Source organism: Canis lupus, chromosome 9 (assembly GCF_003254725.2).
Source record: "Canis lupus dingo isolate Sandy chromosome 9, ASM325472v2, whole genome shotgun sequence".
NCBI lineage: Eukaryota > Metazoa > Chordata > Mammalia > Carnivora > Canidae > Canis > Canis lupus.
Window position 1 is genome coordinate 37,967,765 of NC_064251.1, and position 17,005 is coordinate 37,984,769.

The 17,005-nt window shown below is 39.7% G+C and overlaps 1 protein-coding gene across 7 annotated transcripts in view; it reads left to right on the forward strand.

The window, feature by feature from the left end:
• AATF (apoptosis antagonizing transcription factor) overlaps positions 1–17,005 on the forward strand; it is a 109,512-nt gene that overhangs the window by 2,768 nt on the left and 89,739 nt on the right. For all 7 annotated transcript variants that reach the window (XR_007413019.1, XM_035720959.2, XM_025439792.3 and 4 more), the window contains exons 3-4: positions 712–1,143; positions 1,986–2,123. Coding sequence is in view for 6 of the 7 variants with exons in the window: in XM_035720959.2 (XP_035576852.1) it covers positions 712–1,143; positions 1,986–2,123 (570 nt within the window). In the remaining variant the exon portion in view is untranslated. The remainder of the gene's footprint in view (positions 1–711; positions 1,144–1,985; positions 2,124–17,005) is intronic.

A 17,005-nucleotide genomic window follows, 5' to 3' on the forward strand; every position in this document is an offset into this window, starting at 1 on the left:
AAGCCAATTCCTCATCTTTCCAGGAGAGTTAGATGGATCCTTTTCCATATGCTGTGTACTAATGACATTATAATGGTAATAATATGAATGTTACCATGCATATCTACCACTTCCACCAAGCTATGAACCCTTCCTTCCCCATAGGTGTTACATTCTAGTTGTTATTTCCTGGCTTTTATCTACACCTGGCTCATAATAGGTACCTAATAAGTACGTAATAAACAGGGTACACTGTAGTGATATAGATTGTACATTTAATGATGAATTAAATTTTTTCAGATGTAGATTTGGGAAAACTGTTAATTTCCTTACTTGAAATCTTACCATTCTTCAAGGTCCAGATCAAAGGCTACTAGCCTCTTTCTTAAAAGCCTTGTTTAAATCCACTTGCCCTACACTTAAAATTTCCCCCTTCTCTGGGTTTTCAAGCCCTATGTTAAGTTTCGAAGGGTCTATTTTTTCCACTAGAACCTTTTGTTAGAATGAGATCCATGTTTTTTGTTCACCTTTGCTTTTCCCTGTAGCATTATCGAGGTAGATGTACAATAAAGATTTGAATTGAATTGAGTATAATAATAATATGTATTATTATTATTATTATTATTTTTGATGGATGCTGCATGCAGTCCTTTATTTGAAATCAAAGATGCAGCCTAGTGTTTGTCTCAAAGTAACATCCATCTTGTTTTCCTTCTTTCTTCTCTTGTTTAGACAAGGAGGTATCTGATGAGGAAGAGTCTGGAGATGGAGATTCAGAGGGGCTGGGTCTGGAGGGATCTGATGAGGATGCCATGAGTGCTGCTGAGGAAGAGGAGTATGATAATGACAGGGACAGCAGTTTGGCCTGGAAGAAGAGGAGCCGAAGCCGCCCTGAGAAAACACCAGGTTTTAGTGTCCAGAGCATCAGTGACTTTGAAAGATTCACGGAAGGAATGGATGACCTCGGTAGCAGTGAGGAGGAGGAAGATGGAGAGGAGGAGAGTGGCCTGGAAGAAGGGGATGGAGATGAAGACTCCGCGGGTGAGAGTGATGAAGACAGGGCTGCAGACAAAAATAGTGAAGATGATGGTGTAGTGATGACCTTCTCCGGTGTCAGAGTTTCCGAGGAAGTGGAGAAAGGAAGAGCTGTGAAGAACCAGATAGGTTTGTACACGGTTTGCTGTTGGCTTATTTTTCTAAGTGTCTACATTTGATCTCCTGTTTGTTTTGGCTGTTCCTGCACTCCTATGTCATTCCAGTTAGTTTGTGACCTGCCTCCCCTATCTAGAGGCCTGAAGCCCCATTATTCTGTGCTTAGCCCATCATTTCTACACTGAGCTGCTCAGCTGGTTCTGTTCTAGTGCTTTGACAGCTGTGGAATATATTTTTTTAAGATTTTATTTATTTATTCATGAGAGATGCAGAGAGAGGGGCAGAGACATAGGCAGAGGGAGAAGCAGGCTCCCTGCGGGGAGCTCTATGTGGTTCTCAATCCCAGGACCCTAGGACCACAACCTGAGCTGAAGGCAGATGCTCAACCACTGAGCCACCCAGGCTTCCAACAACTGTGGAATATTTTTTTAAAGATTGATTGATTGATTGATTGATTAGGGACACACAGAGAGAGGCAGAAATGTAGGCAGAGGGAGAAGTAGGCTCCCCTTAGGGAGCTGGACATGGGTCTGATGCTGGGATGCTGGGACCATGCCCTGAGTGGAAGGCAGACACCCAACTGCTGAGCCACACAGGCATTCCAACTGTGGAATATTGAAGAGGAAACAGTTTTCTCCTCTCTTGGGGCTTCATCATTCCTTCTCTGGTATAGCAAATACTTGCTTCCAAGGTACTGAATTTATTTCCTATAATAGCAAGTATTTTTGCGCTAGGAAGCTGTGATAAAGCCATGCTTTGTAGAGACTGATGTGATTTCCTGTCCTACCCCCTCTCTACCCCCCCAACCCAGGAAGATTTTGTAACTGAGGAATGAAATCTTTTTTCTTTTTCAGCACTGTGGGACCAGCTCTTGGAAGGAAGGATCAAGCTACAAAAAGCTCTGTTGACTACCAATCAACTTCCTCAACCAGATGTTTTCCCTATTTTCAAGGACAAAGGGGGCCTGGAATTTGCCAGCGCCCTAAAAAATAGTAAGAATACTTATGTCATTATGGGGATACTTAGAACCACTGGAGTATATGTTGGGATATACTTGGATTGTATTTGCAACACCACACAGTTGAAGAGATTTAGTTTCAGTGATCATATGGTACAGAATAGTTTTTACTTTTTTTTTTTTTAAACGATCTTATTTATTGATTCATGAGAGACACACAGAGAAAGCCAGAGACATAGGCAGAGGGAGAAGCAGGCTCCCACAGGGAGCCTGGTGTGGGACTTGATTCTGAGAGTGGGATCACACCCTGAGCTGAAGACAGATACTCAACCACTGAGCCACCCAGGTGTCCTGATGAATTTAGAAATTACTTGGTTTGCAGTCCCCTCATTTTACAGATAAGAAAACTAGAGCCCAGAGACAATGGGTTGCCCAAAGTTATAGAGCTTGTTCATGCATAGCAGAGCCAACTCCAGCTTTCCTACCTTACTATTTAAAAGTCTTCTGCACCGCCTAAATGTCTGAAGTGTTACATGCCTTGCCTCCTGTGGACTGTGCTCTGTGCCCAAGGGCACCAAAGAATGGGGCAGAGGGAGATTTGGGCTTAGTGTACTGTGGTTGGAATTGCTGTTCCATATTTGCATGCTGAGACTTAAGTGTTTTCATTTGCTCTTTAAAACTTGTTTTTATGGTACCATGGAGTTAGAGTTGGAAGGGACCCGGGGAGGACATCTGCCTCTAGATAGAATCACCTCAAAGTTGAAAGTAAATATTTAGGATTTCTATGGTAGGGGATCCTGCAAACCTCTCTTGTGGGAAAATACCTGCCTTTTTTTTTTTTTTTTTAAACGTGAACTCTGTGCCACACATGGGCTCAAACTCACAACCCTGAGATCAAGAGTCAGTCTACCGACTCAGCCAGCCAGGTGCCCCGGAATACGTGCTGTAATTAGGAATTGATTCCTAGGGTCCAGCCATCAGGTCCATCAGGGGTACCTGAAGTCAGGAACCCCACGGATACAGTGAGGGTGGATCTTTTCTATCCCTCCCTTAGTTTTTCTCCCCTTCTTAAATAAATGATAAATTGGCAATTTTCAAAATTTTTGAGATTTTTGGAGCACTTACCTGCTATTTACCTACCTACCTTCCCTCCCTCCCTCCCTCCTCCCGCTCTTTCTTTAAGTAAACTCTGTGCCCAACATGGGGCTCAAACTCACAACACCAAGATCAAAAGTAGTATGCTCTACTGACTGAGCCAGGTAGGTGCCCCATCTCTCTATTTTTAATGCCCTGGTACCCTAATTCCTGGTCTGCTTTGGAGGGAGGCCCAGACTGCTCTAGGTTAAATGTCTGGAGTGTTACATGTGGAGACTTTTTCCATTTTGTTAATTATTACTCTTTTTACTTGAGCCTGTGCCTTTAAAAAAAAAAAATTCATCTTAAAATATTGCTATTTTAAGAGTTAGTCCCTGTCAGGTGGACACATTTTTTTTTTTTTTAAGATTGTATTTATTTATGATAGTCACAGAGAGAGAGAGAGAGAGGCAGAGACACAGGCAGAGGGAGAAGCAGGCTCCATGCAGGGAGCCCGACGTGGGATTCGATCCCGGGTCTCCAGGATTGTGCCCTGGGCCAAAGGCAGGCGCCAAACTGCTGCACCACCCAGGGATCCCAAGGTGGACACATTCTTATTCTTGAGTGTAACTTAGTTTCTTTAGCTACTTTAGTATCATTTACTTTTATTTTGCAACTGTTCTGATCTTTTTAATCTTTTTTTGTACTTAACCAATTCCCTCTTTGTCTCATTGGTGCATTGCAATAAATGTGACAGATGTCTGTGACAATCTGAGGGTGGATTGCAGTGGAGGAGGGAGAAGAAAGGCATGTTTGTTTAGTGTCACATATTCTATCATTCATTCTAACCTGAATGATAGTTTCTTCAATAGTATCTAGTAAGTAACATTTCTGCACATCTGATGGGTGACTAATTTTTTTTTAAGATTTGTTTTTAAATATTTATTTATTTGAGAGGGAGAGAAAGAGAGAGAGCATGGGGTGGAGGGGCAGAAGGAGAAGGAGAGAGGGTCCCATGCAGACTCTGACACTGAGATCATGACCTGAGCTGAAACTAAGTCGGATACTCAACCGATTGTGCCATCCAGGCACCTTAAGATTTTATTTTTAAATCCTCTCTGTACCCAGAGAGGGGCTCAAAACTATGACCCCAAGATCAAGAGTTACATTCTTTACCGACTGAACCAGCCAGATGCCCCAGGGTGGCTAATTTTTGTTTGTTTTCAATCTTATGACAGCCATAAAAATGTAATACCTCCCTATATTGGTAAACGTTTTTTTTTTTTTTTTTTTTTTTGGTAAACGGTTTAAGAAAAACTTCTGGGCTGTATTACTCTGGGTGCACCATTTATACTGTGCTATATGGCTAGTGTAGAACCAAGGCTGAATATGTACTGACCCCAGAACAGGCACTGGAACTTACTGTCTTTAATAAATCTCTTGTCAGTGCACTGTCTTATAGGAGTTAAAGTTAGACCCGCCTGGCTTTAGAATCCATATTGGCAATGGATTACCTATGTGACCTTGGGCAGGTTACTTCACAGAGAGAGGGCAATAGTATGATTGTGAGGATTGCAGGACATGATCAGTATAAAGCATTAGCATAGTGTCTGGCACACATGTTAGGCATGGGTATTTTTCTGCCAAAAGAAGCATTTGGTAATGATCAGTCATGTGAATGATGGTCATCAGTATAATAACCATCATCCTCATTGTCTTCAGTGTTTTTTGACTTTTTATTAGTACTCAAATTTCCTATATAATTTAAATTAAGCATTCCTTCTGGAAAGTGTAGTGTTACATTCTCCTTTAATGCTCACAATTCAGCTTTTGTCTCATAACTATGAAAAGATGATCAGAGATTTCCTTGCCACCAAAGCCAGCTACTGCCTCTTTGAAGCATTCAACCTTTCCTTGACATATTTGCCTTTGACTTTGGTGACACTGTGAATGCTGTTTGGGTTCTCCTGCCTTTCTAATTTTTTCTCCTTTCAGACCCCTCTTATCCTCTCAACGTCAGTTTCATTACACCTGGGATCCTGTTCTCAGGATTGATATATTCTGTCTTTAGCATTGCTGTTTACTCTCATAGTCCTAAAATAGCCTCTAAAGCAGGAGATTTTAACCATAGTTAAACTGATGAGCAGCATGCTGTTCTAATGTCAGCACCCTCCACTCTATTTTTCAGAAAATAGATCAGTATCTCCTTTCCCCAATACACATGCACTTAGTCTGCAATCACCTTGGTGTTACATGTTGGTGATTATAACTCTTGAAGTAGTTGTAGAAGTGATAAGTCATAAAGTAGCTTTAGCAAAATTAAGGGTTTTCCTGTGGCAAAAGCATTTTTCTCTAAAGAGGTTACTTTTTCCTCTCTGTTTTTCTTCTTTAAAAGTCCTACAGGATTAGGAGGCAGGTCTTTTATGTTGGTGGCAGCAACATAAGGAAGAAAGAAACCTGAGCATGAGTTATTTAAAAATTGTCATTATGGAATATATCAAGCTTACATAAAAGCATGGAGACTTGTACAATGAACCCACATGCCTTTGCCAGCTAAGCAGTCATCAACTCCTGGCCAATCTTATTTATTTATATTTATACTAACTCTCCCTCTACTTCTGGATTTGTATGAAGCAAATAGTAGATGCTTTATCATTTTTTTCAGTAAATCAGCATGTATCTTTAAAAGCACTTTTTAAAAAACCATAATACTGAGGTGCCTGGGTAGCTCAGTCGGTTAAGTGTCTGACTTTTAATTTTGGTTCAAGTCATGATCTCAGTGTCTCGGGCTCCCTCCTCTTCCTCTCCCTCTGCCCCTCCCCCTGCTCTAAAGTCTACTTATAGATTTACCTCTCTCTCTCTAAAATAAATAGATAAATCTTTAAAAAAGAAAAATCACAATACTGTTACTCCATATAAGAACATTAACAGTGATTTCTTAGTAAGTGTAACTAATTTTAATGGATGGGAGAATTGAGAGGATTTCTGTAACAGACACTCTCTACTATCTTTTTCAGAGTTGGCTCTGTAGCTTTAAATGAAGTGATTAAAGGAAAGCCAAACTTCAGCCATAATAAGTTGACCTTTTAGTGAAATGCATGTTATTAATGTATTTAATGAGATGCATTACAAACTGCAGTGAGCACCATGTTTCATTACAGGTCTAAAATGCAATATCATTAAAGACCTTTAATAGAAACAATGGTTGACATTTTGCTATTTCCCATAAGCAAAAGAACCCAGGAACACAGTATAATGTAATATATAGAGAGGAAGTGTTGAGGTTCTTTACTTGCGTACGAGTATAAGAACAAATTCCACTGTTAATAAATTACATTGTCTTTGCTCCCCTGCATCTTCCCACTTCTCGTTCATATTCACCTTCTCCACAATCTCTGGCCTTTACCCCAGCCCTTCAACTATTTTGAATTGAATAGACTACAATTTTTAATGCTAATTTGATCTCAGCACCAGTAGACACCTTAAGAATAAATTTTTTTTTTTTTTTTGGATTATTTATTGAGAGAGAGAGAGTGTGTGTGAGCTGGAGGAGGGGCAGACGGAGAGAGAATCTCAAGCAGACTCCACACTGAGCTTGGAGCCTGACTTGGAGCTCGATCTCTCCACCCTGAGATCATGACCTGCGAGGAAATCAAGAGTCAGACACTAAATTGACTGAGCCACCCAGGTGCCCCTTAGGAATAACTTTTTAAATTTTGAGTAAGTCATGGGCAATCATGGAGTTTTTATAGATAATGTTTCTGTTTTGTTTTTTAGATTTTATTTTTAAAGTAGGCGTAGATTCACAGGGCTCAAAATTCAAAAGATACCAAATATTTATTTTTTTATTTTTTAAAGGTTTTATTTATTTATTCATGACAGACACAGAGAGAAAGAGAGGCAAAGACACAGGCAAAGGGAGAAGTGGACTCCATGCAGGGAATCCGATGTGGAACTCCATCCTGGGACACCAGGATCATGCCCTGGGCCTAAGGGAGGCACTAAACTGCTGAGTCACCCAGGCGTCCCAGCCCTCCCTTTTTAAATTACTTGGCTGCCTTAGGTGACAAATGTGCGTTTCTGTGTTCTCTCTGTTAATACCTTATGGGTTCATGGCAGAGTTTTCACAAATGATATGTAGAACCCTGAAACATTCTTAATTATAGGGTAAGTTTAAGTGTAGCTTGGGACAGAGGTATTTGCAAGCTTCTCCTAGTGTAGCACTGTGTCGGATTAAGGACCCTTGTCACTGTAGACTTCATCTAGCAAAAGTAATAAAAGATTGATCTTTTTCTTTTAGCTGATGTCTCATTTTTAAAGATATCTTTACTGTTTTATTGTAAAATTATGTCATGCTTACTTCAGAAATTCAAAAATACATAAAAGCATAAGGAAGAAAAGAAGGATTACCTGCAATCCTACTGCCCAGAGGTAACCACAGTTTTCATTTTGATGAATAACCTTTCAGACCTTTTCTGTGCTTATACACATACACATACATACACATACACATGCTCCTTTTGAAAAAAGAAAGGAATCTTATAAATATGTACTATTTTGTAAGCTTATTTTTTTTACTTGATATATCATTTCATGTCAGTATATTTAGATGTACATCAGCATTTTCAGTAGCTACAGAATATTCCATTTTATAGATTTACTGCAATTTATTTAACCAATCTGTATTGATGGATGCTTAGGTTTATTCCAGCTTTTCACTTTTATAAAGCATGCTTTGATAAACATCTTTGTACATACATATTTGTGCAATTTGTTTGAAAGTAGCCCTTCCAATAGAAATATAATGTAAGCCACATATGTAATTTAAAATTTTGTATTAACTACGTTAAGAAAAAGTCTAGGAAAACACGTAAAATTAACTTGTAATATATTTGATATTTAACTCCATGTATCAAAAATATTTTAACATGTAGTCAACAAATAAGAAGGTATATTATATATCTTTTTTTTCATGTTAAATCTTTGAAGTCCAGAGTATATCCTACTTTTACAACTCATCTCAATTTGGACTAGCCACATTTTGACTGCTCAGTAGCTACATATGGCTAGTGGATACTGTATTGGACAGCATAGATCTATATTCTCTGCAATTGCTGGGACCAAGGGGTTGTGCCTTTTTATTTCTTAAGGTTTTTGGAATTTGTTGGCCTTAGAAGATTTATAACAATTGAAATTCTCTTCTGTGACTGTTGTTTTCCTCCTTTCCTGCTACCTCAGAGCATTATTGATCTCTTATTTTTCCTAAACTGTAGGTGGGAAATGAAGACAATCATCTCTTGATAACTTTTTGTTTGATATTTACACAATACCTCTTGATTTAGCATTTAAACATATGCTGTGTTTTGTCTGTTTATTAGAGAATGAGTTTTGTGTAGGAAGACTTTTGGTCCCTATTGAGCTACTTACTTAATTTGTCCAACCTGGTTAATTAGGCATTTATATTATACAAAGAGTAAAATTGGATCGCAGAGCAAGTGCTTTTCCAAAGTAACTAAGTGGTAGGACCAGGAAGAGAGGGTCAGAGTCTTCTGCAGTGAGTCTACCTACCCTGAAGAGTTGAGCCCTAGGGCTGTGGAACTGTGTAAACAGCTGAAACCAATCTAGTCAGAAAATTTGTTTTACTGGTTTGGGTTCCTTAGGAATTAGGGTTGTCTTTGGCCACAGAAGCAAGAAGCAACCCTGTAGTAGCTGGTAATAGTAGCAGTTTGCTAATAGGGTTACTCAACCTGCTATATTCACCGGGAAGCTATACTCATCATTATGTGCTGGAGCCTCATTATATGGACATTTAATTAATCCACTTTTAACTATAGGTGCCTGGCCAAAAAAAGAAGAGGGAGAGAGAAACAGCTTGAGTAGTGCAGAAGTTCGGCCTGCCATTGTATTCAGTGAGCCAGTGGTGCCTCCCATAGGCCCCACAAAGGAAGCCCGTCAGAGATGGAGGGTGGGATCTGTAGTTGCCCTTCTGTGAGCATCTCATCAGACAGACTGAATCTGGGGTTTAGACTTCTAGCACACAGTCTTTGTACAGCAGGGTCCCTAAATGTAATCATTTACAGCAGTGTTTAACTGTTGAACTAGCTGTGGTCCTAGAGTTTGAGGGGAGGAGCTGCTTAGGTTGAGCTTGTGGAGACAGTACAATGCTGAACCCTATAGGCAGTTTTAGGGGTTTTCAAGTCATTTTGTCAGAACTTTGATATTTGCTTTGTGTTCAGGCTTGAGAACCTAACTGCTGCATGAGATGCTATTCTCCTTTATTATTGTTATATGTGTCTCAAAACCTATGCTTAAATAATTTTATTAATATCATACAGGAGCAGAATAAGCAGTACAGAAGCATTCAGGAAGACAGCAGGAACCCTTTGCCTTACATTTAGTCTCATTTTATTCATTTTCTATAATTTTAGGTAGCTTGTTTATATCTGTTTCTTTTTTTTTTTTTAAGAATTTATTATTTATTCATGAGAGACACAGAGAGGCAGAGACATAAGCAGAGGGATAAGCAGGATCCCAATGTGGGACTCGATCCGGGAACTCCAGGATCATGACCTGAGTCAAAGGCAGATGCTCAGCCGCTGAGCCACCCAGACATCCCTATATCTATTTCTTGATTCATTTATTCTCTGGTATGAAAGATGAGATGCTCCTGACCGGTTAAACAAGCTGAGAATTAACATTTAATTTAGCAACATGGTGGTCAGCCATGACCTTGGTGAGCACTGTTCGTGGAGTGGGATATGGGCTTGACGGGAATGGGTTTGCTGAGGATGGGAAAAAGGGATTTGAGATGGTGAGTTTAGACAATTCTTTGTAGGGATGTGACTTTAAAGGGGAGCAGAGAGATGGGACATTGGGTGGAGAAGGATGTGGAGTCAGAGAAGTGTTTTGATTATTTTGAGAAGCAAGAAGTAAGCTGCATGTTTGTATGTTGAGGAGAATGCTCCATCTGCTGTAGCAATGTCCTTGAGTAGGTAAGTGGAGATGGGACTATGCACAAGAAGGGTGTCCTTCGATAGCAGTGTGGACAATTTAACTGTCATGACAGCTGGGAAGGGAGTATATAAATAGGCACCGATAGGTAGGAGTCTGTGAAAATTCTCTTTTGATTGTTGTTTTCGTCAAAAGAGAAACCAAGGTCATAAATTGTGAATGAGGAATAGAGGATGAGACAGCAGAAATTTTGAGGAAAGCATATGAGATAGTCCATCCCATCTTCTTTCTGCTCCAGTTTTACAGTCTGCCCTGCCGCTACAACCAAGAACCCAGTGCTTTATCCATGCATTGACCCCAGGAGTTGAAAACCTGCAAACCGCATTTACAGTGTTATTACCATGTAAATAAAGTATAATAGCAGGGCGGGGAAGAACTGGAGACTTAAACTTTTTTTCCTTTGTTTTCAGAGTCATGGTTCCTGGGCCACTTAAAGGAGAATGTTCTTAGTGTAGTTCAAGTTTCTAGTTCCTGGTTCCAGTAGATCTTTTATTAATAACCCTGTATTGGGGGCGGTTGGGTGGTACAGTTGGTTGAGCATCTCTTGGTTTTGTCTTGGGTCATGATCTTAGGGTCCTGGGATGTAGCCCTGCCTCCTCTGCACTCAGCATGGAGTCTGAGATTCTCTCCCTTTCCCTCTGCCCATCCCTCTGCTCATGTGTGCACGCATTCTTTCTCTCTCAAATAAATCTTTAAAAAACAAAAACCCTGCACCAGATGCTTAAAACCGTGCTGTATTTTTGTTTGCTTCACATTCAGACTATTAATCTATTACATCATTTTCCCCTTAGGTCTCTAATCCCTACGCCCCCACCCCCACCCTGAGGCTCAGTTTTAGCTCAATCTTTTTTTTCCCCAAACTTTAAATCATACCATCTTTTCTATTGTATTTTCCCAGTTTGAACTGGTTGTTTCCTTGGGACTAGTGCACAGTCATTCCCTTAGGATTTTCTTTTTTTTTTTTTTTTTCATTGCTCTTGAAGCTATTTTTGGGCTCTTGTCTTCCTTTATCTCAGTTTACTTTGTCAGTTTGTTCCTCAAAAATGTGTGGGGAGTAAATTATTTGCATTCTTGTAGATTTAAAAATACTGTACTTCCATTCTTCATTGATATAGTCTTAATTCATCGGGTATAAATTTCTAGATTGCAAATGACTTTACCTCAGAATTCAACAGTACTGCTCCATATTAGTTTTCTATGCGCAGCAACAAATCACTGCAAGCTTGATGGCTTCAAACAGCACATGATTATTTATTTATATATTTATTATTTTACAGTTCTGGAGGTGAGAACTCTTAAAGCTAGACTGCCAGCAGGGCTTTGCTTCTTTTGAAGGCTCCAGGGGAGAAGGTTTCCTTGGCATTTCCAACTTCTATAACCTGACCACATTCTTTGGCTCATGGCTGTGCTCCAGCTTCAAAACCAGTGTTATTCCTCCAATGTGTCTCTCTCTCTCTCTTTCTCTCTCTCTCTCTGACTCTGACCCTACTACCTTCCCCTTATCAGGACCTTGTGGCTACATTGGGGCCACCTGGCTGATTCAGGATACTCATCCCATCCCAGACTCTTAACATACTCTGACATATGTACAGACTCTGGGGTTAGCATACTCTAACATATGTACAGACTCTGGGGGTTGGAATGTGAACCTCTTTGAGGGGGAGCTGCTCAACCTACCAGTATTGTTTTGTTATCTGATTTTTTTTTTTTTAAGATTTTATTCATTTATTCATGAGAGACACAGAGAGAGAGAAGCAGAGACACAGGCAGAGGGAGAAGCAGGTTCCATGCAGGGATCCTGACGTGAGACTCAATCCTGATCACACCCCAGGGCTGAAGGCGGCGTTAAACCGCTAGGCGCTAGGCGCCACCGGGGCTGCCCTATCTGAATGTTGTTAATGAGGAGGTGGTTGCTGCTCTGAATTTCATTCTTTTGTGGGTGGCTTGTGTTGCTTTCTGGAAATATTTGAGCTCTTTACTTTTGGTTATTTGAAATTGCCAGAAGAGATGTCTGGGTATGGGTCCTTCTTCATTCGTTGTGCTGAGTACTGCCTGGGCCCTGTTAGCCTTAACACTAGGTTCCTTCAGTTTGGGGAAATTCTCTTCTGAGATTTCTTTGTTAATTTCTTTCCCTCCGTTTTCTCTGCTCTCTTTTTGATGCTGAACCTGGCTTTAGTATCTAAAAGATTTTCCATGTCTGTCTGATTTCCAGGTTTTATTTTTATTTTTTTTGTAATCATTTTTTAATTTGTAAGAGGCCCTTTGTTTTCTAATTGTTCCTTTTCTATATAATTAATGTTCCTTTTCTATATAAACTATGTACACTTACAAATACTCAGTTTTGTTTTAAATTTACTTTAGTTCCTAGAATTGTTCTGTTTCCACCAGCTGTTCTGTTTACCTTGGACTTTTTCTTCTTTTAATTTTTAAAAAATGTTCTATGTATTTATTTTGTTATTTTTTTTAAGTAATCCTATACCCAGCATGGAACTTGAACTCAGACTCTGAGATCAAGAGTCACATGCTTTACCAACTGAGCCATCCCCTTTCCTCTTTTTTTTTTTTTTTTTTAGATTTATATATTTATTTATTCATGAGAGACACAGAGAGAGAGAGTCAGAGACACAGGCAGAGGGAGAAGCAGGCTCCATGCAGGGAGCCCGATGTGGGACTTGATCCCGGGTCTCCAGGATCAGGCCCTGGGCCGAAGGCAGCACTAAACCGCTGAGCCACCCGGGCTGCCCCCCCCTTTCCTCTTTTAAGTTTTTACCCAAATTTTTATATAAAGAGTCAAATAATTTTATAAAGCATTATAGGAAAACCAATATCTACTGCCTGTGTACACCACTCCCTTGCCAGAACCTACTGTCCCAAAGCAACAATTTTATATATTTTATATATATTTTATATATATATTAAGATTTTATTTATTTTTTCATGAGAGAGAGGCAGAGACATAGGCAGAGGGAGAAGTAGCCTACCTGTGGGGAGCCCGATGTGGGACTTGATCCCAGGAGCCCGGGATCACAACCTAAGCAGAAGGCAGATACTTGACCACTGAGCCACCCAGGTGTCCCTATATATATATATATATATATTTTTTTTTTTTTAAGATTTATTTATTTATTTGAGAGAGAGAGAGATCATGTGAGTGTGTGGGTGGGAGAGGGAGAAAAAGAGGGAGTCTCAAGCAGACTCTGCGCAGAATGTGGAGTCTGACTTGGGGCTCGATCTTATGACCCTGAGATCATGACCTGAGCTGAAACCAAGAGTTAGATTCTCAACCAGTTGTGCCACCCAGGTACCTCTAAAGCAACAATTATATTTTTAATTATTTTGTTTTGTTTTGTTTTGTTTTTGAATCCATGGATTTCTGCCCATATCTCTAATTAACATGTTTTGTTTCTACTTGATTTTTCAGTTTAGGCATTATCTATTGGTACTTCATTATGAAAATGAGGATTTAGCTCTTGTTCTTACTACACTCATACACAGTTTCTATCGCTTTGTGGTTGTATATTGTAATTTGGTTAGATCAATAGTCAGTATTTACATTATTATGTCTGTGTAAACACCATTCACAGGTGAGCCATGTAATATATATATACTATGATTATTTGTCCTTTCCCACACATCATTTTGTTTTCTAGAGTTAATAATTGTTACGTTTCTGTTTGTATTATTTTCTGTACAGTTATTTAAGCCCAAACTTTTCTGTAGTTGTTTAAATCTCCCCTCAAGATACTCAGTTGCATCAGATATTCTGCCAATTTATCTTCCTGAAGAAGTCTCTTCCAGAGCCTTTTGACCTGCTCTAATCTGGACTGTTCACCTCTGATGCCCAGCTATCATGCTGACATCTCCCCTCTCATTCTGGGGATTACCTTAGCTTCTCACCTCTGTGCATCTCCTATTCCAGGATCTTTCTTGGCTTACTCTTTATTTTGGTGAAGTATATCCTCTAGTAGTTTGCTGAGAAATGGTGCTGGAGAGGTAAATTATTTAGACCTTGATTGTCTGAAAATATCTTTATTCTGTCATCACACTTGATTGTGTATGGAATTCTATAAAATATTCCATTGCCTTCTACTCTCTAAAGTTGCTCTTTTTTTTTTTTTTTTTTTTTAATTTTTGTTTTATTATCTATGATCGTCACACAGAGAGAGAGAGACAGGCAGAGAGACAGGCAGAGGGAGAAGCAGGCTCCATGCACCAGGAGCCCGACGTGGGATTCGATCCCGGGTCTCCAGGATCACGCCCTGGGCCAAAGACAGGCGCCAAACCGCTGCGCCACCCAGGGATCCCTAAAGTTGCTCTTGATAAGTCAAAATCCCCTTCTGATTCCTGATCTTACTGTTTTTTCCTTTTCTTCTGGAAGCTAGGGACTTCTCTTTGACTGCAGAATTCTGAAATTTCATGATGCTCCACTTGGTGTAGATCTGTTTTATCCATTATATGGAGTACTCGCAGGCCTTTTCTACCTGGATACTAATTTTTAGTCCTGGAAGTTTCCTTGAAGTTATTTTGTTTGTGATTTTCTCTCCTCTGTTTTTGGGAGGACCTATCGGACCTATCATTTGATGTTAGTCTGTCCCTCTGATTTCCTTCTTTTTTCCTCTTCAGTTTTCCATGATCTCTTCTCTCTCTTTTCTATTATGGTTCTACTTTTTTTCTTTTTTTAAGATTTTATTTTTAAGTAATCTCTATACCCACCTTGGGGCTTAAACTCTCAACCCCCAAAATCAGGAGTCACACATTGCACTGATGGAGCCAGTCAGGCACTCCTGGTTTTACTTTCTAAGATACTTCCTCGGCTTTATTTTCAAACCCTTCCATCCAGTATTTTTATTTCTTCTATCATTTCGATGTTATTTCTCTGAGGATATACATGATACATATTTTCTTAAGTGTGCTTCCTACATAGTTTGTTCCCTCCATGCTTTTTTTTTCTTTTGTTTTAACCCCTGTATAACATGATAGATGTTTTTCTTAGACGTTTGGTAATCTTTTCCTCTCTGTTGATTTTAAAAGTAGGGTACTGGGGCGCCTGGCTGGCTAGTTGGAAGAGCATGTAATTCTTGATCTCAGAATCATAAGTTTGAGCCACTCATTTAGGTGTAGAGATTATTTAAATAAATAAGATTTAAAAAGAAAAAAACAAAAAGAGGAGGGTACCAAAAAGTTGATTCAAAGTTTTGTATGTTTAGTGGGGCTCTTTTCTGTTTTCCATTGTTTTTTTGTTTGTTTGTTTGTTTGTTTTTTAAATTTTGTTTATTTATTCATGAGAGAGAGACAGAGAGAGGGCGGCAGAGACACAGGCAGAGGGAGAAGCAGGCTCCATGCAGGGAGCCCAATATGGGACTCGATCCCGGGACTCCAGGATCATACCCCGGGCTGGAGGCGGTGCCAAACCGCTGAGCCACCCAGGGCTGCCCCTGTTTTCCATTGTGAAGTGATCTATATGGACCATATTTGGGGAACCCCAGTGTCAATATCTTTAGATCAGGTGGGCAAGCTGGGGTCTGAGCATTTAATCTCTGAACTTAAATTTATTTCCTCTGTTTTTAATACCATGCCTTTGTCCTCTATCATGTCTGGTGTCCTCCTGTCTAGAGATGCTATGTTGAACTCTCAGAAGATAAAGTTCTCTGCTTCTGCCTTTGGGAAAGGATCTCCTATACTGACTGCTTTTAGCCCTGTCTTGCTCTTCTCTTCTAGAGGTGCCCAGCACTGCCAGTTCCTGAATCTTCTGGGGTTTTATTCACAGACCATAAGGGGACTTCTTCTCATTCTTCTTCACTGTTAGCACTAGAGTCAACCTGCTCAGGTTTGTTATGTTGGTTATTAATTTATTTGCTTTTTAAAACCTGGTTTATTGAGGTGTAATTGACATACAGTAAACTGTATATGCATCCCATCTCTCTGTTCCCCTTTAAAGCCACATCCCTAGAAAGAGTCTGTATTCATTATTACAGATACCTTTTTCCTATTCTCTCATGAACCCATTCCAGTCAAGCCTGTATCTCTACCATTCTACCCAAACTACTCACCAAGGTCACAGATGACCCCACATTACTAAATGAAATGGTCAGTCCTCAATTTTCAGCTTACTTAACCTGTCAGCATTTGTACAATTTGATGTGTAGACATCTATGAAACCACCACCGCAATGAAGACAATAAACATATTCCTCATCCCCAGAAGTTTCTTGAGCTTCTTTATTAGCTTTTCTTCCTGCCTCTTCCTGTCCCTAAGCAACCACTAATCTGTTTCCTGTCACTATAGTTTGTTTTCTAGAATTTTATATAAATGGAATGCTACAGTTTGTATCTTTTTTTTTTTTTTTTTGAGCTTTCACTCAGTTTAATTATTTTGAGGTTCATCCATGGTTTTGCATATGTCAGTAGCTCATTGCCTGTTACTGCTGAGGGATGTTTCATTAGAGGCACAGACACAGTTTGTTTTGGCTCCAGTTACTGGTTGTTACAAAGAAAATTGCCATGAACATTCGTGTACACGTTTTTATATGGATGTGTACTTTCCTTTCTCCTGGATAACTAAGAATGGAATGGCTGAGTCTCATGGTTATTAGCATATAGAACTTTTTTGAAAAATTCTTTTTATACTTTAGGTAATCTCTATATACCCGGTGTGGTGCTCAGTCTTCGCAGCCTTGACATCGAGAGTTACATGCTCTACCAACTGAGCCAGCCAGGGCCCCAGTATATGTTGAACTTTTAAAGAAATGCTAAGCTCTTTTCCAAAGTGGTCATACAATTTCATAATCCTGCCAGCAGTGTATAAGAGTTCCAGTCACTCCACGTCCTCATA